The sequence below is a fragment of the Serinus canaria genome, chromosome 20 (assembly GCF_022539315.1).
Source record: "Serinus canaria isolate serCan28SL12 chromosome 20, serCan2020, whole genome shotgun sequence".
Classification (NCBI taxonomy): Eukaryota; Metazoa; Chordata; class Aves; order Passeriformes; family Fringillidae; genus Serinus; species Serinus canaria.
The window spans coordinates 11,468,643-11,493,243 of record NC_066333.1 but is presented as its reverse complement, the minus strand read 5'-3'; the positions used below and the strand labels follow the sequence as shown (position 1 = coordinate 11,493,243).

The 24,601-nt window shown below is 43.4% G+C and overlaps 1 protein-coding gene across 2 annotated transcripts in view; it reads left to right on the top strand.

Annotated features, from left to right (window-relative positions):
* The window catches only part of GNAS (GNAS complex locus), a 129,017-nt gene that overhangs the window by 29,064 nt on the left and 75,352 nt on the right, over window positions 1-24,601 (top strand). The window contains exons 1-2 of one of the 2 annotated variants that reach the window (XM_030231206.2): window positions 16,644-17,751; window positions 21,385-21,457. In XM_030231206.2, coding sequence (XP_030087066.1) covers window positions 17,613-17,751; window positions 21,385-21,457 — 212 coding nt within the window. In that variant the 5' untranslated portion in view covers window positions 16,644-17,612. Of the gene's footprint in view, window positions 1-16,643; window positions 17,752-21,384; window positions 21,458-24,601 lie in introns of those variants that run through there. The other variant, XM_030231205.2, reaches the window with a different exon arrangement.

Here is a 24,601-nt window from a genome sequence, read left to right as displayed (position 1 = left end):
AGAGGCATCCTAGGAAGTTTCTTTCCTGAGGAAAGGATTTTTTTCTTGTTAAGAAGCTTGGAGCTCTGTTGAAGCTTTTCTCTTTGTACTCCATAAAGGCAGGAGGAAGATGCTGTAGTCTGACTGCACAGCCTGCTTTGTATTGCTTGGAAACAAATTGTTTCCCTTGACCTTGGTGGGAGATAGGATGAAGTCACAGCAAAGGAATATAGCTTAAAAATATAGGGTAGAAGGTTATGCCTGCCCCCTTCTAAATCTGTGATAACCACTAAGCTTAAGAAACTTCCTAAAAGGTATTTGGAGCCTGAACAGTGGCAAGGACTGGTATTTTAATTTTAATAGATTATAATCGTTTGTCTAGGCAGAAAATTTAATTCATTCCTTCATCAAGCTTTATTTTTGGTTTATAAAACCTAATGCCTTAAAAAAACTCCATTCTCGATTTAAAAGCTGTAAGATGTAATATAAATACTTTGAAATGCAAGCAGCAACATTAATTTATTTTTAAAAAGTAAAAAAAATGTAATCTTTGTGATACTATCAGCATGCCAGATATCATATCACCTGAAACTTCTTGGGAGGTTTTCTTACAGCCCTGTTAGTTCAGACCCTGTGTGGATCAACTTTTGCACGTTTTTCAAGTCAGCAAGGCTGCAAACAAGGATTTAGAGACTGTAAAGTAGTAAAATTGCAAAGGAGAGACAGTGGCGTTAGAGAAAAGGGACTCTGATATTTAGTTTCTTTTTCTTGGCATTATTTAGACTCCCAAATGACAACGTTTCTAGTTTTCTAGCACAAAGGAGGCTTCATGCTGTTCAGGATCTGCTGTAAAGTTCTAGTACAGATCATTCTGTATCCCAAACAATTTATCTAGTTAAATGATATTTTTATTTCACAGCTACAGTTTATAGGCCCTAGTCTAATAGCTGGTATTTTTGGAAACCTCCCGTTTATCTAACAATAAGAGCCAGGATGGAATATCAGTTTCCACTTAGATTTTCCTGAATTCTCTCCCATTAAATCAATAACATTATTTTTTTAGATTAAGCTTTCTTTTGCTTTTAAGGAGAAGGGCTAAGAAGGAAAAAAAGAGAAAAATCTATTTAAAACAAATACTGAGACATATAAAAAACCAAAAAATGCCATTAATTTCAGATAAGTTAAATAATCAGGGTGGGTTTTGTTACAACATTTACATCATAAAATGTGATTTTAATCGAAGGAATGTGACTGATTTACAACATGCCCTGTGAGTGCTAGAAGTACATGTGAGCAGGCCATTGTAACTTTCGTTTGTGTACATCAGTGTCACGTCTTAAATCTGAGCTGTTGGGAGAGGGGCCGGGAGGCTGGAGAGGGAGAATCTCATCAGAAGACTTTCTGACAAACCGACTTCCAGAAAATAACAAAGTGCCGCTCCCGGTTTGCCATCAGTCCCAAGTACCTGAAAGGAGCTTTCTGCAGATGTAGAATCATGGCAGTAGCACTTTCATTTCTGTCACAGAGGTCTAAATAAATGAATTGGCCATCTGCAATTAATTCACATTGTACAAATAGTTTGAAGACTGAGTCGTCTGTCTTCCGAACAGAGCGATCTATTTTTAGCTTCTCAAGCAAGCCTGTTTTGTGTTCTTTGTAGAGTCAGCGACATTCTTTCAATTTTTCAGCTTAATTAACACAAAAGAAATTGTAATCTGAGAAGGCAGCAGAAACAAGAACCCCCTGAAAAGCATGAATTTGCAAGAAAGCAGAAGACGACAGCTTTGCAAAAGATAGATGGCAAAAAAAAGAAAGGAAAAAAAAAGTTCAGAGCAGTTTGTGGTTTTTGGGCTGGACACTGTATAGGCTAAGTTGTCCATAGTTTGTTGATTTACAGTGAATGCTCTCAGGTTTTGCAATTAATTTTGGGTTTTTTATTCTGAAAATTATGAGGGCCACAAAAAGAATGTTTTCACACGAGGTAACAACTAAAACAGAAGAATACTTGTGAATAAAGCAGATTTCTGTAGAGTTTCTTACACAGGTCTGGCCTGGGTGTGAACCTTGGTGTGTATTCCCTGGGTGGTTGAGGGAACACTGAATCTCCTCTGGATGGACTCTGCGTGCTCACAGTTGAAGAGAAATCATTATTCCAAGATTAGATAAATTCATATACATGCCATTTTTATTAGAATCTTCTCCTGACAAATGTAAAAATACCCCCTGCAACATGAGGTGTATTCTGTACTACTTGAGTTAGAAAATTGGTAGTGATTGTTAGAGAGAAGCAGGACACAGCTGACTGTTCACAGGGCTTTGAGTTAAAAGGTTAGTGCTAGGTAAATAAAAGGGAATGCAAAGCTGAAAAACTCAAAGCACCAACTACAATTAGTGAATGTTCAGCACTGCTTTGAAATAATGAGATTTCTGTGCCTGCTGGCAAGTGTTTTTTTGTTTTTATGTAATACCCATAATTTAAAATACAACCTTTTTGCTAATTTTTATTTCTGTGCACTAATATTATTCATGCATAGCATGGGAGCTTCCCAATTAAATATCTTTCTAAGGGTCCATTTGTAGGTGCTTGTGTGAAATACACAAACAAAAGGAGGAACAATCCTAAGCACTCAGGCTCCCCTCTCTGAATCCAGGGAAGGACCTTGAAAGGCTGAAGTACAACTCCAAAAATCTGGTGGCTGCTGCAGCACAGGGAGCAGGGACATGAATTCCTGCATCAGCCAGTGCATCCGTAGCCTTGTGTTCCAGAGCCACATGTGCCCTGTTTTAAAGTAAAATGTTGTGTATTTTATTAGAATTATCTAAAAATACAAAAGTTCCCAGTGGGAGCCTACTGTTGTAGGTGTGGCAAATAGAGTCACCTCAGGGGTTCAGCTGGATTTCCTTGTTGAGATGTACCTGAATCTATGCCTTCTGAAATCTGGTCTCCATGTGATTTTGGAAACTATTCCCCAGACATCCTGAGTATCAACTTTTATCTGGTTCCTTCCCAAAACTGTGTCTGAAGAAGTTATATCACACATCGCAGGAGGAAAAAAAAAGTGCAGAAAAATGGTTTGTTTAATAAGCTAAGCTTAGTTCCCAGAACTGTAAGTACCTTTGAGTGTATCAAGTTAAAGCAGAAGCTGTGACTGGCTTCTGATTAAAATACAATTAATTCTTCAGTTGTTGCAGAACTGGGCTCCTGCAGGATGCCACCGACCTCTCTAGCTCTGACCAGTTCTGCAATTCTGAGCCTTTCCTCCCAAATTAACTGCTGGGGGAGATTCCTTTCACTGCTGAGAGTTTGCAAGACTGTATCCTTGTTTTTCCTTTTTTGTAGAAACCCTATTTTCCCTCTGTAAATGAAAAGTGCTGTTAGTGGCAAGGAGGAGGAACATCCATGTTCTTGTGAAGAAACAATGAGAGAGTTTTAGAGCTGTTGCAAAGCCCCTGTGGAGGATTAAGGAGGTGTGTGACTGGCAGCAATGCTGAAAATAAATGGGAATGGTGAGAAGTGATGGGACATTGGTTTGCTCACTTGGAAACTTGGAAAATCTGTATAAAGTACCTTGTGTCATTAAAAGCTGCCTCACTCACTGTCACTGATCTTCCCAGTGCCAGACTGATACACAACTCTAACTACAGGCAATATAAAAGCAATTAATCAACGCTGAAAGTTGGTGGTGAATATTAAACACTACCAAAAAATCAGTTTGCATCCCTTTGCATGAATTTGTGCTGTGAGTTTTTCCCACTCAAAGCTTAAGGAAATGGAGGGAACTGTCAGTATCATCTTTTCAGTGTTTGTAACAGGCACATCTAATCAATGATCTGGGGTTTAATTATTATTTGAGTTTCAGTTGTAGGAGTTTTCCATTCTGAGCAATATGCAGATGTGCCTTTTGTGTTTAAGTGCTAAATGCACACATACTAACGTGTTTGAAAGGCTTCACTACTTCTGATGCTTTTTCTTTTAAGGATTTGAGGATATTCATTAAACAATTTCAGTACATTAAAAACAGTAAGATAGGTTTCTGTGATCTTTGTAGCCTTAAAGTTGAATTTTTGGATCTTTGTTGAAGGAAAAGTAAACTTACTTTTTTAAAATATATTAAATACTGTAATGAAACAGGAAGTATGTCCTAAAGCATATTTGTTTTAAGTGCTGTAAGAAAGTCTATTTAAGGATCCTTCTGATTCTGAGCTACCTATTTAGTGTAACAGTTGTAAAATATGTGAGGTAGTCAATCATACCTTTGGCTTTTATACCCAGCCAGGTTACTTGCCAACATAAACAAGACTTGAAGGCTTATTTTTTAGAAGTTTCAGACAGAATCCAGTGAACCTTTCACTTAATTCATAGTACCCTAAATATTAATTATTTCTAAAAATATTCAACCAAGACTGTAATTTCTAAAAACAGCATGAAGGTATCTTCCACTCCATCCATTTTATTCTCATATGATCCTCAAATACATAAAATACTTCTTTTTATTTTTTTAATGCAAGACACAATCTGTTGATCATTTCTTTAGAAGGTCTGCACCCAGTGTGTTTTCTGTTGAGTCATAAGTTATGTCTGTAGACCACTGCATTGTTAAATACCAGTAAATATTCTTTGCTGCTGAATCACCCTTGGGAAGGACAGACCCAGCACTGGGGCCGCGGGCACTGAAGCAGAGGGACAGAGTGCTCCATGTTGTTAAGGCTTCAGGAGAATTCTTTAGATAACTGGCTGTCCCAAGTCCTTCTCCATACTCTTAGCCCTGACAGCAGCCTCCTCAAGGGAATGAAGAGGAGTTTGTGCTCACATGGCCGTGATCAGCTGGGAGCCAACCTTGCTGCAGGAGCTCTGCCCCGGTAGCGGTGTCAAGGACCGCGGGACATGGACATTGCAGCCAGCCTTGAGAAACTGCCTGGCCCTCTTCCCACGAGGAATGCCCAGAAACCAAAGCTAGATAGGGTTATCCCATCCATTTGTGTGCTCTTGGTGTTCCCTGCTCTCCTGAGGTGCTCTGGCAGGAGGCTCTTAGCTCCTTGGAAGCCGCACAAGAGGTCCGTGGAGAATATAGGGAGGAGGTTTCCCTGCTTGGTGATTTTGGGTTTCATACATGTAACAACGTGAGTTTTCACATTATGGGGATTCCTTCTGCCGAGGAGAACTCTTGATTCCTCAGCACCTCTTGCTGTGTTGCTGCAGAGCCCAGCAGGCAGCAGAGGGAGCACAACAGTCCCTTTTCCAGTGCCGTGGGACAGCAGTGCTAATTGTGTGTAAAACAGCAAGGAGAAATGGAAGAAAGACAGAGAAGAGTGAAAGACATCTTGGTTAGCAGCATACTGGAAGTAGATGAAAGGGCTGGAGGGAACAGGGTAAATGTCTGATTATTAGGGAATGAGGAGCTAAATATGGTATCTTAATATGGCATGTGGCAAGAGGCCAGGTCTGTTATTTGTAGATCTTAACCTGCTTCCAACATTTGGCGTTGAGCAGGATTAAAAAACAGGAGGAGAGGGTTTTTTGGGTTCTGGTTTTGACAGCAATGGAATCTCCTGAAGAGTAATTTTAGTGCCACGGCATCCAACCCCAGATTCTCATCTTGTGAGTCCTTAGGATCCAAGCCACAGCTCTCTATAGAATGAGTGCAGCTACAAAATGTGGTTAGGAGATCGTGGCTCTCTGGGAACAAAATGTATCATTGACAACCGATATTCATATCAAGAAGAGTGAGAGTTTAGCTTCTACTCCTGATTTAAAATGTGTAGCATCCCCAAGGTATCATTTTCTCATGCTCTACATTAGACATGTTTATGCAGTACCAGAGCTACAAGTTTCTAAAATATAAGTTTTCTTAGAAATCAACTGCCTTATTGACTTTGTTATATCTGAAGATATAAATGAAAGTGATGTTTATGTAGAGATTTTCCAGTATAAAAGCCAAAGTCTCCTGGCTAAAAACACTCAGAAGGCTTTACCATGAAAAATTATAACAATCAGAGGTTAGATGAAATTCAGAGAAAATGTAGGGTGAGACGGGTGAATCTACTGCTTTTTCATTGCTTTTTTCCAAGTGGAATGACTTAATATACAAGTTAACTTTATACTGCTTAAGAAGATTAGGTAGTTTATTGAAAAATAATTCAAACTGCTTATTTTTAAAGCTTTTTTATTAAGAAAACTTCAAAGAAGTTTGTTTTAGAGTAGAATTTGAGTAATGCAGGTAAGGTAGTTAAAAATTCCCTGACTGAAATGTAGTTTGAAAATAGACTTTCATGGCACCTAGACAAGTATTTCTATAGATCCTTATCTGTAAGAGCAGCAACATATTTCTTTTTTTAATTAAAGATCATTATAATTGCTAATGTATGATTGTTTGGGGGCATATATGAGTCAAACTGTGGTTTTGAGAACACAATTTTTGAGAACACCTTCACCAGATCCTTTGCCCTGTGCAGTAACATCTGTGCTGAATTAAAATACAGGTTTAATGTTGGAGATGCCCTGTGTCCTTGCCAGGGAGAGGAGCACCTCCAAGAGGACAAATGAGAAAGCTGGAAATCATCTAGAACAGCTGAGAACAAGAATTCTGTAAGAAATTACCATTTTGAAGAGAAGCTGATTGGCAGTTCTGGATAGGAGCAAAAAAAAAAAAAAAAACGAACCTTGAAAGGCAAAGCAAAAAGGCAGAAGAGGGTTCCAATTATTTAGGCTCACAAAGTAAAACTTCCTAGAGAGGAGGCAGAATCAGTGTTGCTTGGAAAGGCATAATCAAGCTAAGAGGTGAATTCGAGCCTGTTTGATTTTTTTCCATGTATTTTTTGCCTCGCTTATGCATTTTTGTTGGCTTTTAAATTATTTTGGTGGGGGCAAAGTTGGGGTATTTTTGAAGACTTTGGACTCTGTGTTTAAGAGGCTCCTTTCCTAAGCCTATACTGCTTTCTTATCAGCCTTTAAGGACACTGTTGGAAACCCAGGGTTTCTCACAGATAGTGAACCTTACTGACACGTACTGCAAAACCTGTCTCCAGAAAATTGTTCCCCAAGTGCTGATGTGCCCAGATAGTGGCTTTCCATCATGGAGTGCTCTTCAGCTCGGGTCTTCAAAGGTAGTGATTCATTCTGTGATGTGTATCTGTCTAGACATGAGAACTTGATGCAATAAAAAAGTTTCTTACTTAGGTATTAAGAGAGTGTAACAATTACATAATCATTGTTGGGGCAGGAGGTCTCAAGCCATGGTAGGTTATTTCTGTCGTGTCTTGTCCCACCTTTTCTTTATGCAGATCAGTTTGGGGTGTTTGCCAGTGAACCTCTGTCCTTCTCCCACCTCTTACCTGGTCTGCAGACTTCATATTGATGCTTCCATAAAGAGACCTGCTGGAGGGCACTCTTTGGGGCAGTGAGATCCTGCAGTCCATTTCTTAGCTGGTGGAAGCACTGCTTCAGCACTTCTTAATTCCATGATATAATCTCAGTTCCAACTCTCTGGAAAATCTTTTATTCATCCTTGGGCAGGGAATTTCTTAGCCTTTTTACCTTTACTCTTGAGCAGTTGTAAGCACATACACATCACTGAAAAAGAGCATTCTTGCAAGTTGCTCCTGCACACTTTGATCTCGTGGCTGGTGTGTCTTGGGTTGGGTCACTGTCCCTACGCCCAGCAGCTCTTCCTGCCTTCCCTCCAGTGCACCCCACACTGACCCATAGAGAGTTAGAAGTCAATTCTTTCTAGCCCACTTTCTTCCCTCCAAACCAGCTTTTAGGGTGGAGAAGAATTAATTCTTTTTATTTCTATGCTGAAATATGGTTTGTGCTGGTCCTGGTGGTTCTTGCTGCTTCGGGCATTGTCGTTCAGCTGGGTACAGAGTACTTTGATCCACCAGGGAGGGTATGGTACCAAATAAATGTAAACAAACCTTATAGCCAAAATTATGTTTGCAAAATAAAACGTGATAAAATTTTGATATCATTTTGATGGAGAACAGTTTTTGGTGTGTCACCATTGCCTTGGTCCCTTTTGCCTGCCAGAACTGTGAATTTATAAACTCCTTCACTGGTCTCCTCACTGGAGGGAAGGAAAACCAGGAAACTGAAGCTCCATTTTTCTTTCAAATGAATATTCATGGCAAATGTTAGGATGTACTTGCTCCTCTCTGTAATAATATACATGTCCATTTATGAGATGGTCCAGACAGAACAGAGGATTAGGAATACAGAATTTAATGCTAAATTTGAAAAGGCAGCACAGGAACTTCGGCTCCCAAAATAACCTCTGAAAGTTTTGCTTTATTTCACACTGTCGGCCAGGATTCTCCTTACAGCACCACAATATTCATAATAAAGAAATAAATTAAATCCACCCCTTCCTGTATGGCTCACAACACAGCACTGTGCATGCTCAGCACATGTGTAGTTTTGATAAAGAGACATTATCGAGCCTGAAATCATTTTAAATAAAACAAATAATGTGGCTGCCCAGCACTTCCTCTGGAAGTATTTCCTTGGACAAATCTTCTTCTCTCTCTTAATGCATGGAGTTAGTATATATATCCTTCAGCTCTTAGAAGGGATGTTCCAGGCTCACTGTACAGCTGTGTATTTTATATATAGGGTGTGAAGTGCAGCCCCACGGGAGGACCCTGCTTTCAGGGACTGCCAGGGCTGGGGGGATCCAGCATCTTCCAGGTGCCCCATGGCGCAGGGATGGAGGAGACAGGAGTCCCTGGCTGTCACTGCAGGGCTGGGGCTGAGGGCAGGGCGGGTTACCAGCCACTCTTGTGTTTTGTGGGGCTGCAGAGGTGGTGGCAGCAGGCTCAAAGCCATCAAATCCCTGCCCCTTGCAGCATCCTTGGCTCCCTGGATGTTCCAAGGGCTTTCCATCAAACATGGGAGTGCTGTCGTGGCTGTGATCCCACTGAGCAGAGGGGAGGGGGCTCACTGAGGGCCGTGGGAGATTTTGGGGAGCTCATTCTCTGGGGATGACACCTGGGAAGTGGGTCCAGCTCCGGGCTGGAGGGAGCTCCTGGCCCCGAGCTCCGGGGGCTCCGCTCTGCTCGTTCTCTGTTTGCACAGCAGAGATGGAGCTGTAAAAAGCCGATTGCTTCAGAAGGGAATAGGTCACAGTTAGACAAGGGAGCAATGGAAAAACAAATTCGTTATTGTAACACCAGAGAGCATAAAGCAAACTGGGAGTGACTTGTGGAAGAACACGGCACTGGGTTTCTGTCCTGGTGGGTGCTTCATGGTGGGCAAAGAAAGAATGAGAAGTGTGCAGGCTTTCTTTTTTTTTTTTTTTTTCCCCTGTTTTCAAAATAAGAAGTATCTTTGTCTGGTACTTTGAATGTAGCAAGCATGCTGGTTCTAGCTTTTCCTGGTTTTGCTGGAGGGCCTGTGGGAGAAGGACTTGACAGAGTACTAGCAGCTTTCTCACCATTTTCATTTAAGAAAAACAGCATTAAGATTTTGAATAGAGCCTATCTTTTTTTGTCATGAAATGTTGCTGAAAACGTCTGACTTTAAGAGGTGTTAAGAAAAGGAAGACAGACTATTAAAAAAAACTTGCTTCCTTTTTGAATAATTATTTTATGATGAAATGTGTAGCAGAAGGGCTTAAAGGTCACCAGTGAGACCAGGGCCCCTTGGTTCTCAGTGCTGTGCAGACATGTCGGAAGCAAACAGCTCACAACCTGTAAGAGAGAGGCAGATAAAAGATAGCTGGACAAAGAGGCACAAAAAAGGGAAGTGGCTTGTCCAAGGTCACCCACGGATCGGTGGCTGTGCTGGGCTGAACCCTCTGCAGTAGATCAGATCTCCTGGATCCCGTTCCCCTGTTTGATCCCCACACTCATCTTGTCTCCATTCACCAGTTTGTGAGTGTTCAGACAGGTCTGATCACTGGGTCCACAGGAGGGGATAGTCCTTCACCTCTGCTGGTTTTATTGTGGTAGAGGCAGAATCCAGTGTTGGACCTCAGGTTCTGACCCAGCTCCTGCCTTCTTCCCACAGCCCTGGCCATGGATGTCTTTCCTGGCTTTGCCTGAGATAGAGCAACAAGGGAAACCTTTCATTGTGCACCTAAAGCCTTGGAGACAGTCAGTTGGTTCATATACATTTCTAAAATCTAACAGACATAAAAAACCCCCAAACCACCAAAAAGACTTTTTCACTGCAAAAAGGGTCTAAATTCTGCAACTGCCCTGGGGCGTGTGGGGCACTCTAATTTAACATCAAGGCACTTAAGACGTAATGGTGCTGTTAGTTTGCCAGACAGACAGATTCTGCCCGGAAAAACAGGGTACAAAAGACTCCTATTCTATAACTGTGTCAGTATGCAATCTTAGGACCTAGACTTAACGTTTTTTCATCTAAAGAAAAAGATGGGAGAAAATACCCTTTTTCAAAAGGAATACTTTTAGGCCTTTAGCATAATGCAGGGACAGAGTAGCAAAATCACAGCCCTGTTTTCCTTGCAGATCGTCTCTAATAGCTCCTGGTATTGAGAGTATTGTGGTTTGCTAGCACTAAAATGTAAAGTTATTTTGAGCATGAAAGCCTGGACGTCATCCTATTTTAAAAAAACATTAAAGAAGGAGAGGAATGTTTACAGCACATTAAAACCTGTGTGACAACTTTGCAAGAACTATTTTAACAATCCTCTTATTCCCTTTCCTGTCATGCACCATAAAATGAGAATGCAATGTCAGTAATAAATAATATTGGCATGGAGGGATGGCTCACCGTGCTCCTGGAGTCAGGCTGGGTCAGCTCAGCCCCAGCTGCCCCCCTGCTCTGGTGGGAACTGTGGCTGGGGCTGGGGAGGTGAAGGCCAGCCCCCAGGCCCCCCCCCCTCTCCTCGGCTGACCCCTGGGCAGGAGAAAAGCTTGGGAGTTTCGTGCTTCTTTGCAGGAATTAACTACAACCAGTATTTAGAAAACAGCCTCTGCCACAACTGCCTCCCTGGGCTTTGTGACCCAAACTTAACAAGGATTAAAGCAGAATATTTCTTTATGTAAAAAAAAGTTTGCAGTCAGGGGTAGGTCTGCAGTGAATGTTGACAAATACTGAAACTAAATATGAGAAAAGACTTGTTCCAATTTTTTTTTAATCGGCATTCCATATGTGTTATGTGGAGAGCTAGGATGTGCTGCTACTTCTGTTACATAAGAGGGCTTTTTTCCTTTTTAATAAAGTGCAGCGCAGAATGCATGAGAAGTGAGAAGGAATATCAAGAAAAAGAACTACATGAAAATAAGAAAAGCAACTAAGTGAAAAGCTCTTACTCAGTGTGTTGTTTCCATAATTCCATGAGTTCCTTAAAGTCTCCTTTTAACGTTTCTGAGGGAAAGCCTCAAAGTGAAAGGAGGGAGGCAAGGTTTTTTTTTCTTCGGTTTAAAGGAAGATCTTGGTTAATTCTATTAGTAGACTTTGGGCTTGTTTTTTATTTAAAAACAAAACAAAAATCCCTCTCAAGTTTAGAATTTCTTTATGGAAAAATTCTTCTTCTTTGCCAGAGAGGGAAGTATCTCCTTTTCATTCTGTTTGTTTTGGAGTATCTGTAGTTAAGTGTTTTGTGTTTGTTCTTTATTGAATACATTAGTGGTGCATTAATTCCTCCCTGACAATGCTCGTTTCACTCCTTCCCATCTAACAGACAAACTTGTCCCTTCACATGATGATCCTGCTTTGCCCTCCCAGGGTTTGATTAGTAATTTCCTACCTTGTTTACCTCTGAATGCTTTTTAAAGTGATTTTTGTTCTGGCCCCCACAAAGGAAACAGATGAAAAAAAAAAACCCACATTAAATTCTTGCTCCAATTCCAATCTGTTTGCTTTGGTTTTCCTTTTTAGATTATTGTTTGGCTTTAATTTGTTTGTTTCTCCTTTAAACGGGCTTGAGATTACTCAAGGGTTCCTTGTTCAGCAGGTCAAAGGGTAATTTGGAGACTTTGAAACCGTCTCCCTTTTTATCACCACGTTTCGTTCTTCCCAGAGTCCAAAGGATTTTCAGGACGATAGCTCGATAGCTCGTGGAGGATGGCTCCATCTAAGGAAAACATGAGCAGCAGACTTGACTCACTGCAAGAAGCCATGGAAGTTTTTCTTAGATGAAAAAGCCCCACTGATCTAAGTCTAAATCAGAACCTTAATTAATCCTTATCTGTAACTAAAAGATTAAGTTAATTGGGGATTAAATACGTTGAGGTTGATAGGTTTGATACTCAACTACCAGCCCAGGATGGAGACCCTAAATTTAACTAACTTCAAGTCAGAGAGGTACCCATACACAAAAATATACAGTGTGTGCTATTAAAAACTGAAAGAGTCAATCTGTTCCAGAGTTAATCCCTGCTTTTAAAGGAGGAAGGTCAGTTCCAACAGCTCAGCCACGGCACTGTGGATTTGTAGGACAGCAAATGGGTTATGTGGGCTCCTTAACCAAAATCCAGGTGTTGCTATAAGAGCCATTTGTTTCATGTGTCCCCCAGGTTCATTGAGCTCTGTGTCCTTCCATGGAAAAGACTTGCTGAAAATATGCTATTTCCTACAAACAGAAACAAAGGAAATTGCACAGTTAGATCAGCACTGTCACTTTTGCTTGTTGAGCTACAGACGTTGTCCCCTGTGCTCTGTCTCCTGAGCCGTGCTAGGGACTGGAGCACAGGCTATTCCAGAGGCCAGGAAGGCTGACAGCCTCCTCAGAGGCTGCAGTGCCATTTCAGCCCAGTTGCTAAGGGATGCTGGAGCGAGATGTGGTCTGTGTCTTCTCTTCCAAATGAGCACTTTGGCTTGGTCACAGCTCCACCCCCACAGTTCACAGCCAAAAGTTGAGGAGGTCACATCCACTGTGGACCCATAAGGAGCTGCACAACTGTCCCATCTGAAAATCAGTTAACCATTTCTTCTTTACTGGAGACACCCGAGTGCTCAGTGCCTTCAACTCACTAACAAATGTGAATTGTTTGCAGTAGGAAGTAACCCTGTCACCTGCAGGGTTTGAGAGGAAGCTGTGGGGTAAGATGGGCATCTGATCTGGGTCTCATAATCAGCTCCAAATACAAAGAGTAACTCGAATGAATTCAGAGCCTGACTCTGGTCAATTTCGAATAAAACTGATGCAACATCCAAACTGTAAGCAGAAAGTTTTATCCATTTAGTTAAAAAGATAAAAGAACAGAACAACGTTAAATCCGTCTCTGAAAAGCCTTTTTTCAACAGGCTCAGCATCTACTCTGTTAAGGCAATAGTTTCTCCAAAACCAAGTCTTGCATCTACATTTCCAGCCAATGTTTGTGAATTTTACAGCAGTATTTATTTGTCTTTTACTTGTACAGTTGTGAATATCCTCATGCACAAGAAGGGAGATTACCACAAGGAAAATGCATTGAAATACGTGTAGCAGTCTGTCAGATATAAATATACTAAAATTGGAAAAAGTATTACTCTTGAGGTCCTCTTGAGTGATTATATCAGCAGGTATTACATGTAAATCTTAAAAGGACAGAAGTTCATGTGTATAAGGGGGGGGAAGCATAAAAGATGTGAACTTTTCACAGGTTTTCTCTCCTACTGCTATTGATAGTCTGCTTTTACTTTATATCTAAATCTTTTTATCCATTTTTAAATCAAGCTAATATAGTTGTTCTAGCTGGGAAGAGTAAAGCCTGCATAAGTTATGTACTTCAATAGGACTGCTCAACTGAGTAAAGTTCAGGTTTATTTGCAGGATTAGGATATAGTTACAAATCCTTCTTTAGTTTTAGGCACCAGAAAGTAGATTTCGGGGCAAAAGTTGTGGAGGGAAAATGGAGAAAATAATTGCAATAAAACTCATCTTTCAAAAAAGAAATTAACAAAATTAGGAGACCTGATGATTTTCATCAGGATGTAATAGAAATTAGGTCAATAGGACTAAAAGTCCATTAACTAAAGCAATCAGGTGGACTGAAATGGATTATAGATAGAAGGAACTTTTATACACCCTCCTTTTCTCCCAAATATTCCACTGAAATATTACTGCTTTTAATTATCCTGCTACCTCTCCTTGTGAGATCTTTTCTAGTTTGAGAAGTGAAACCAGCAGAATATTGTTTCACACTGTTAAACCCCCTGTTCTTTTCGTGAAATCCTTGCCCTGAGATGTGTGCTGGTGCATCAGAATCTTTGCATTTACTTTAGACTGAAAAATAAAAAACAACAGCCTCTATTCTACTCAAAGTGTTATATTCAAGCACAGAAGGAATGTCAGTGAATCTGAATTTAATCTGTAAGTGTGCACTTCTCACAATCTTCTGTGTGTAACCTTGTATTTCCCTTTAATTTAAATAGTGCAGGATTGAGTCAATAGCCATAAATCTTCTGATGTCCTTTTACAGCCATTTCCACGTTCTTGTTACTTTACCTTTTTGGAAAACATTTTCATTTAACATGCAGCAGTGTCCTTTAACACCCTGTTTTCAAGCTTCAAGTAGACTTTTATCACAGAGGCACTATGCCCATACATATAGTTATTTTATCTTTGCATTATTTGTTCCCAAGGCTGCAGGTTCTTCAGAAGTGAGATTTAATTTTATGGTGAGTCAGGGGTCAGACTGTGCCTGCACTTACCCTTCTGATGGCAGCAGTCTCGTGAAACTCAAGTTCATGCATTTTTACAAGATGGAAGTTAATGGAACTAGTTCCAATAAGAAACACAATTTATTCTAAAGACACATTAGCAGCCTTATGTTATTTAAACAAATAAAAAAGAGTGAGAACAGTTAATGTGTTGGTATGCTCACTCTTCAAACGATGGGCTCCTAATCAGGACAGCTCTGAAAAAACTCCTGGCAGTCCACTGGGTTTGTGAAGTGCGGGTGGTGCCTGATGTCCTGAGTCCTGTCGGATTTCAGGAAGACAAAAACAATCTGTAATTGCTGATAGGCTACACAATGTGGGAGTTTTCTTTTTGTTTCATGTAGCTTTTGACACTTTCACACTTTAGTAACACTTGTAATACAAGGAGCTAATTCTTAATTCTGTTGTAAGTAACTGGGAGCTTTGTGAATTAGCTGAGTGTGTTTTTCTTTTTCAGCTACCTCATGCTCTGCTAAAGGCAGAGGCACAAGGTACCTACAGCAGGAGGGCAGTGATTCCTGGGGGAGTTTAACCTTGCAGAGCCTGTCTTGGTTTCTCTTTGGGAAGGGATGGGTGTGCACTGCTGGACAACAGCATTCACACAGCCGTGACTCCTTGTCCATGGATGCTTTGGCATATTTACCCATCCTATTTCCTGGTACAGACACCATTCACCGAGATTCTAGCCTTTTGTATAGTTCCAGCAATAACTTTTATCTTGTTTGTGTATTTCTTCCCAGCCCCAGCTGGGAATCGGAGGGAAGCAAAGCCTGGAGGCTGGGGCAGATTTTGCCCCATGTGAGGTGGCAGGTACTGGCACTTCAGCAGTCTCTTCATACCTGAAGCCATAAAAAAAGTATGAGGTTCTCTAATTTTCAGCCCAAATTCTGCTTTTCTGAGTCCTTTATGCCTTGTAAACTCCACAGTTAAAATATATTTTAATATTGTGTATTACATGAAAACTATACAAATAAATAACCTAGAAAAGATACAAGGAATTGTTACCATATTTGCTTCAGACAAATCTGGGCATTGCTGAGCCAAGTTTCTCTAAGATCTTTTAGAACTGCTCTTAGCCAAAAATAACACCTAGAGACCCCAGTAAGAGTCTCTCCTGTGCATTTAAAGATAGTGACTGTGATGTTCCCTGTTTCTCCTGAGGTCCCCCCTCTTTCAGCAAGGGCATCTCAGCAGATGTATTTGATGACATTAGCTGTGACCTCCTAGTTGTTTGCTCTATTCACATAATTATTTTACTGTGGGTGTTTCTAAATATAGTAACTGGATGATGTAAGAAGGTGTGTTCGTGGGAACAATGTGGTAGATAATCGAATTTTGCAAATGAGGGTAAATAATATTTGTATAGTAAAGGACATTTCACTAACTTACATGTGGAGGTGTGTGCATAGAGAAAAACTACCTGTGTATTTTAGGGAGCCCGGTTATACAAAGAGCAAAGCACCAACCTTTGTTTTCCAGCTGTAACTGATAAGTTGTGTAATTTTTGCAATGAGGTTTTCAAAACCTATTTTAGAGAAGAAAATGGAGCTAGACAGGGTAGAGGCAAGCATGTGCATCCAGCGGTTCTCTGATGCTACAGAGAGCACCCCCTGGTACCTTGAGCCCGCAGTTCTGGCCGGGATGGGCAAGGATGGACAGGCACAGGCAGGGATGGGCCCCAGCGAATCGCGGGGTGCGAGCGAGCATCCACCCAAAAACCCAGACACAAACCATTCAGCACCATAACTCCCACATTAATTATTTCCAAGCGTAACACAAGGAGTCGCGGGGCACGACTCCCTTACAATTTATTCAGACTCCTATGAACTGCAAGCGCGGCTCCGGGCGCCTCCATGCCGCGGGACGGGGGGCGGGCGGTGCCCCGGGATGGAGGCACCCGGGCGGCGGCGGGGCCGGTTCGAAGAGGGCGCCGGCGGCGGCGCGGGGTGACGCGGGCATCATGTGAGCGGCCCCGCTCGCTCCCAGCGTGCAGTGTGGGCCCGCTCGCCCCACCCCGCGCTCCGCCGCCGCGGAGCCGCTCAATAGGGGAAGGGAAAAAAAAAAAAAAAAAAAAAAAAAAGAGGGAGGAAAAAAAAAAAAAAAAAAAGAAGGAAAAAAAAAATGCGGGAGAGAGCAGGAAAAATAAGACGGGGAAAAATCCGCCCGTGAGGGGACAGGTTCTGCTCGTGGCACAGAGCAAACGGGCTTGCCTTTTTTTTTTTTAATTTTTTTTTTTTTTTTGACACACATTATATTTTGTATTTTCTTCTCGCCGAGAGGATTCAGCCGCCTGGAAAGCGCATGTGAAAAGAGCAGCAGCAAGGACAGGGGAGGAAAAAAAAAAAAAAGGGGGGTTTGGCTTGGACCCCCCCGCGCCCAGTGCGGGAGGAAGGACCCGCGGCGACCGGAGGGCGAGGAGCTGCGGCGGCCGGCGAGGGAAGGGACCGGGGCTGCGTGACCCCCGCGGCGCAGGGGGAGAGGCGAAGAAGAGACGTTTCCCGATCCTCCCCGCCGAGGATTTGGGGAGGTTTCCGCGCCTGGAGCCCGTGCCTTTGGATCTAAAGAGGATTATTATTTTTTTGGGGGTGGCACTGAAGCTGGATTTGTTCCTGTGCGTGCAGCGCGGGGGGGGGCATTTCTGCTGCTTCTAGAGGAGCCGGCGGCCCGGCCGGGGCGCGGAGATCCCCGCGGATCGCTCCGCACCCCCCGGGAAAGGTGCGCCGAGGGGATCGGCGGGGGGCGGGGGAGGAGAGGCAGCTGCAGCTGCTGGGGAGGAGGCCCGGCGGAGCGGCAGCAAAGTCATCGCTATCGGCCCCCCCTCGGCTGGCTTCGGGCTCGGCGCTCTCCATGTCTCTGGCTCTGGGCAGCGGCCGCCACAGCAGCGAGTAGGGGGGGAGGAGGAGGAGGAGGAGGAGGAAGAAGAAGGGAGCCCGGGAGTGCCTCCCTCCCTCCCTCCCTCCCCCCGGCAGCCCCGGCCGCCTCCCGTCCCCTCGCCCCGCGTCCCTGCCTTCCCCACCCCAAGATGGGCTGTTTAGGGAACAGCAAGACGGAGGATCAGCGCAACGAGGAGAAGGCGCAGCGGGAGGCCAACAAGAAGATCGAGAAGCAGCTGCAGAAGGACAAGCAGGTCTATAGGGCCACGCACCGGCTCCTCCTGCTGGGTAAGGGGTCGCGGGCCGTCCCCTCCCGCCGGGGCAGCGGCCCCAGCCCGGGCACGGCGAGGCCAGGGGAGAGAGGTGGGGCCGGGGGGGGGGACACGGAGCCGCAGGGCCCACCCGGGGCCGCGGGGATCCGCTATAGCAGCGCCCGGGGCGGCGGGGCCGGGGCCGCCGCGGGGACCGGCGCGGTGCGGGGGAGCGGCGGGGAGGGCTCGGGCAGCGCCCGGGGCGCCGCGGGAGGGGCCGGGGCAGGTACGGAGCGGCGGCGCGGGGCCGCTCTCCGCCCGCGGGGCAGCGCCCGCCGCCGGGGCGGCAGCGGGCCTCGGGCGGGCGTGGGGAGGGGGCCGGGGATGCCGCGGCGAGGGGCCCGCGGGGAGCCGGGCAGATAAACAGGGCAGGGCAGTGACAGCGGCCGCGGGCGAGCGGCGCGGCCAGCGCGGGAGGGCCGGACACCGCTCCCCGCGCCGGGGCCGGGGTGCCGAGGGACGTGCGGCCAGGCCGGGGAGAGGAGGAAGAGGAAGGGAGGAAGTCGGGGAATCGTTTGGGGGAAACGGAGGGAGGATGTCGGTCCCGGAGGGAAGCGCGGCCGCGTTGGGGCCGCGGAGCAGCGCAGGGCCGGGCAGGCACGGCCCCGGCCCCGGCGGGCTCGGCACCCTCCGCTGTCGCACCAGGAATTGAGGTACCGCGCATTGGAGGCAGAGCCGGGCTCCAGGTGCTGCTCCAGCGGCTCCCTTGGGTTACCTGCTCGTGTTTTTCAGGAGAGACGTTTACAAATGTGGGCTGTGGCTTTCAGGGAACGGAAGGGTCCAAATATCGATATCGGAGAGGACAAGCAAATGTTTGTCAGGCTCGTTATTTCAGAGTATTCTGAAGTAGTGTTTTAGGATCGGATGCAGTTACGAGCCGTGGGTTGTTTTGGTCACGCCGAGGGACTGCCTGTGCACGTTCTGCAGGGCTGAAGCGTGGAGCACAGGCTAGGCCTCGCCGAGCTGACTCAGTTTTGGGGGGAAAAACCCTAATGGAAGGAGGGGAAAAAAAGAAAAAAAGAATTTTTGATGGCGGTGAATTTGGAAGCATACTATCACCAGTAAAGTCTTTCAAATATTCATTTGAAGAGAGAGACTTAATATAAATGGAGAGTGACTGGGACTACAGCAGCACCTGCAGCACTGAGGAGCCTGCCAGGGTTTCAGCAGAAATCTTTTAACAGGATAATTTGGACTTCAGCTCTTGGGAAATGTCTTGGACTTCCAGATTTCAGGCTGAACATTACGTAGATACATAGAAACTATTTGTCATCAGACGAGTTGCTTTCGTAAGAGGCAAAATTTCAGCAAACAGAAACATGATGGGCTTGCCTGGGTTTTCTTTCTGTTTTCTTTAGTTTTCGTGGCTGAAAAATAGTTTAGATACTTGCAAATAAAAATTTGCGTATGTTTAACCATGGCAGTAAAGTCATCTGTGAGTGTGTTTGAAGTGATAGTTCAGCTGTTACAGTTTCTGCCATGAATTGTGGATAGTCTGTAACTCAGACTCACTGGTCAAAAATATAAAAGCTCACCTCCCTATTATTATGTTGGGTTTCCTCTATAAGACACATGAAATAAGAAGCCAGGCACTTGGAAAGTGTTCTTAATCTTTTCAAATCATATTCAAATAACAACAAAGAGGAGCTGCTGAATATTCTAGTGGGTTTATGCTGCTGCTCGTAGGCCCCGTCGCTGTACACGTGCTTGCCCCACTGCCACGAGCAGTCTCACTGAAATTAATGGAACTCTCCTTGGTGGTGAAGTTAAACGTGTGTGTGTAATTGTTGTTGAGAATATGGCCTTAACAAGCAGCCAAATATAGAGCTAGACTTATGGAGAAACGTAGATGTAATACATCATTTTGGTTCACTGGTGTTGTATCCGATCCAGAGAGCCCAGGTGTGTCAATATCAAACTGAATGTGTTTATAGCAAATGCAGCAACTGTCCAGCCTCCTTCTTGGACCAAGTGAAGTAAGGATTTTGGCTCCCAATGCTTATAAATATAAAATGTGGTTTAGTGTTACAACTGAAATTTAGTTGTTATTAATTTTTTTAAGTGGCCATATGACTATAGCAGATACTGCTTTCCTGAATAATTCTTAGTTGCGAAGATGATCCAGTCTATTTTATCCCAGGATAATAATTCTTGATTGGTGTAGCCACCTGTGTTTATTGAATGGTGCAGTCTGCCTGATCAGACAGAGGGTGTATGGTATAAAATAGCAGCTTAGTGAAGAAGTGGCGTGTGCATGAAGAGTTGTAGATAAAAACTGCTCTCTAAATGCTTACAGAACAGCAGTGAGCAAGGAGAGGGAAAAGGAGTAAGGATCTGGGATTAAAGTGGCAAAACATGTAGCCAGGTTTTATGGAGAGCAGAAAAGGACTTTTGGGAATTCATGAGGGAGAAGGAAAGGAAGGGAGAAAGCAGAGGGGGAAGGCATTTGTGAGAAAATGAACCTTGAAATGTAACTGTTAAAATGCAGTTTTGAACATGAGGCTCAAAATGGAGGCTTGTGCTGTCAGTGTGTGCTAGCAGAGAGGCCTGACATCCTATAAATACAAACTGTACCTCTCTGCCCGTTCTGCCACAGACATACAGTTCCTGTGGGTGAGACACAGGCTGGGGAGGGGAATAAACCAGTAGCCAGGAGATGCTAAGGGGAATCTTTCTAAATTTTGCCACGTTACGATACTACTCCTGCAAAAATACGTTTGCTTTATATAGAAAGCTGCCGATCTGGCAGCGTGGAGCAGCTCAATTAAATGCTGCTGTTGGAGTTGCTCAGCGTGCATGGAAAAACGGGTACTATAGGCAGATGGGCTGCCCTGTGCACTGGCATGCGAGCAGCACAGCAGAAATAGCATCCATCTACTTATGGAAACTGGAGTAAAGTGGAGTGGGGTTTTTGTGCTGCAGGTAGGGGAGGGGAGCAGGGGAGAGCTGCGGGGCAGCCCTTGGGAGCAGCAGCCACAAAAGGTGGTCTCTGCCTCTCCTCGTGCGTAGGGTTGATTTTGGAACATGTAGGGAGGGTGGGAGGCTGCTTACAAGACACAAATAAGAGGAGGTTTTTTTGTAGCTTTGTGGGTGGAGGCTTAAAGGGATGCCTTCCTTTTTCAAATGTGAGTATCTACATATTTTATTCCTTGTCATTTACGTTACGGAGTTTGGGTGATGATGAACTGCAGCCAAACTTAGAGTTCTTTAAGGATATGACAGAATTTCTTTGGTTTGATAGGGACTTCAGTCAGTCTTTCCCTCTGTCAGATAGTAGTGACAGGGCAGCCAGGTTGTGATGTTCCCTGTCGCCTTCTCTGTAAAATGTTGAAGTTGTCCATTTTCTTTCCAAATACTGCAGTCTGCTTTTAACATTGACACTGGAAAAATGGACAGTGAAATGATCCAAGATTCAGATCTGACACATGACTTGAGCTGGGCATTTATTTTTAGCTACAAGTGAAGTTTCCAGTGGCAATTATTTCTTTCACTTTTCACTCTTACACTAAGAAACCCAACTTTCTTGTTTTTACCCCGAAGAAAAAAAATTCTAGTGTGTGCCTTAGTCACTTATGTTTCCTTCTGAAATTGACTTACTTTCATTTTCTAGGTGCTGGTGAATCCGGTAAAAGCACAATAGTCAAGCAGATGAGGATCCTGCACGTGAATGGATTTAATGCTGAGTAAGTGCATTTGCTTTTTCACTTTACATTGTACCTTCCTCCTTTGTGCTGCAGTCAGTGCTCCTGGTTTATATCTTGTATATTTTCCTTCTGCTGCTGTTTCGCTGTCTCTAGAATTTGGATGTGTATTTTTAGATGAGATTAATAGACATTAACCTGAAGAAGTCAGGCACCAATCATAAGTAAGATCTAGCAGTATAAAATTATTTATATCAAGGCAGAGCTGATTTGATTAAGTTTTGAATTTTGTGGGTTTGTTAATTGCAGTTTCTTTCACAACATGGCTGACACTGATTTACCTCAGCTATAGCACATTGGTTCATATTGCTGTAAACATGCTTTGTGTCAGTGCACAAAATGAGCACAATTTTCTTTATTTGGAGCAAGTAAGGCTTTATTTTCTGTGTCCTCACAGAATGAAATCGTACTCTGAACTTTGGGGATTTTGTTGTGTTTGCTTGCCCAGATGTTTGTGTTAAATTATCTTTTTAAAAGCTTTTTTTTTTTTTTTGCATCTAATATCTGTTATTTGGCAGTTGTGAAGAGGAGAATGGCATTAAGATTGGGAAAACTAATACCTTCTTGTTTGTCTGAGGAAGATTTTGGTTTGCTAACTTGACTAACTTTGCTAGAGAGTAGGAAGAGATTCTTCTACATGTTAATTTATGCTTGCAGTTGTGTGTGTGTGTTTATACCAAAAGCTGCTAAATTAATACTAATTGAATCAAAGTGTTGAAATTTCAAAGCTTATTTTCTGGGCTATTTTTTTTTTTTTAGATTATTTTATTGGTTTTGTCACGCTTGTTTTCAGACATAACAGTTTTGTACTGCTATTCTTTAGCTTTTAGTGGTATCATCTATTTTGTGAATCCTCCATTTTTGGGAAGGTTTTATTAGTCTTCAAGTAGTTGATTCTTTAATAAGAATATCTGAGCTGAAAGTTTAGCCAAGGAGTCTGGACAGTAGTTCTTCCTAATCAGCAAATGATAGCTCAGGATAAGGTACACAGTCTTTTGGATGAAAGTTCAGACTGATTCATAAGAAATACTTTATGTGCTACATGTTTTTAGCTCCTCTTAATTAGGAATATTTTCTGTTTTCAAAAGAACTTTTTCGTAAGTGCCTGGTGCTGCATCCTGTTACTGCTGAGCTGTCTCTGTCATTTGGGCTGCTGCAGAGACCTCTTAAAAGACTTGTGTGACTTAAAAGACTTTCATGAGTTGACTTGGTTGAGTAGGTCTCAATATTGGGTGCTGAGTAAAAAGTTCATAAATGAAAGTGGAAGTGGATCCCTGGTACCTTTGAAAGTGTCAATCCACTTAAGCAGCAGGGTTTTTCTAACTTTTTATGCATGTGGATTCTCTTAAAGGGTAACAGTGCTGTGTAATGGATGGTGTATGATGTGGGTGGGCAACCTCAACCCTGCAAGCTGCACACCCAGATCTGTGTGGAACTGGGAGTCCAGAGCCTGTGCAGAACTGGTGGGGGACTGGGACACACTGGGCTTTGCAGCAGCAGGGGCTTCCTCCAGTGCCTCCCTTTGCACTGTAGCTTCGGGCAGAGCCGAGCCTGCAGCTGGCATCTGGGGCAACATGGCAAATGTGGCCTGGGGAGGAGGCTCTGCTGGCTTCTGCCTTCTCAGAGCAGGGGATTTGAGTTACGGGGCAGCCCTGTGCCAGCACAGCCCTGCTGCCAATCACGGGCACACCATCGCAGCTGCCTGGGGCTCGCCAGCTGGGGGCTGTCCCCCCGGGGCATTCTGTCCCTTGTGCTTGTCCTACCCAGGTGGGTAATACCTGTGGGAACGTTGAGGTGCATAAAAATCCAGTACAGAAGTGTGGTGTATTTAAAGTGTACAGGGAGTAAGTTAAAACGCATCATTTTTAGGGTTCTGCTGCCAAAAATAATCAGTAGATCGTAACATGCACTTTACAGCAGGGAGAAGGCTGTTTTTCAGTGTTTTGAAATTCTTGCAAGTTACACATCTGTCCTTAAATAACTTGCATTTTCTTCCAAATAACTAACTGCTCTCCGTGTTGTCTCTCTTTCCATTACCCTTTTTGCCTGATTCATTCCCCTTCTGCCCTGCTTACCTTGTGGAAAGATGATGTGGGATTCAGCTAATGAGAGAAATAGCATGGAGGTTTTTTTGGAAGGCTAGGAAGAGCAGAGCATTACTTCTCATCATGTCCTGATCAGTTGCTCTGGAACATAAACATGTTTGCATAAAAAAACATAAACCACAGCTGATGTGATGAATAGCAGGGGAGAGGTGGTGAAAATAATAATATGCTGCAGATGATAATAGTGAAAATAGTAATATGCTGAGATGATAAATTTTCTTTAGTGTACTTGTACATAACTAGAATTGAGTTATTTCTGTTGGTGCAGCTTATTCTTGTGCTTTGAAAGAAATCCAGTTTAAAGTCCTGTCTTAGAATTGTTTGCCTTGGTTTGGTTGCCCTTTGGCAATGGATATTTGAAGCAGAGAGAGTTTACCTGTTAGGAAAAATGTCTAATGCTATGAATAAGGGAACCAAAAGTTTTAATTTAGTGTCACTCTTCTTTCTGGTGACTAAATAGGATATCCAGTGCTAAAAGTGCTGGCCTACTTCAGTGAGTGTGAGGGGGTTTTGTTTGGTTTGGTTTTAGGATTCTGCCCCTAAATACTTGAAGTTGTACTTGCCTTTAGGTGAATTGTTGTAGCATTTTGCAAGGTGAAATCTGTGTAGTTATACGAAACTAGAATTTCCTCTGGGACTCCAATTCTCAATCCCTTCAGCTAATTAATTATTTGAGGAACTGTGTGGAATCAAGTGCTCCAGGTAATTAATGTGCTGAATAGCTAAAGCTAAGATTAATGTGATGGTAGTTAAAGTTGTAGGCAAGTTAACTACAGTAAAGACTATTTTTTTTTTCAATGTTCCTTTTATAATCCTTAGATGAATTAGAGACAAATATATTTTTTTCTGTTGCTGTAGTGAAGGTGGTGTGTGGGATGTAAGAGTGCTGTGGCATTGGGGAGTAGAGTATTGGAGAAGCAAGGCATGTTCCACAGCACAGGTTTTCCTGCATGGAGGTTTTCTGGAAGGACATAGCCTGCTTTTAGCTCTTGCAGAATGGCTTCAGGTGGCTGTGCTACCA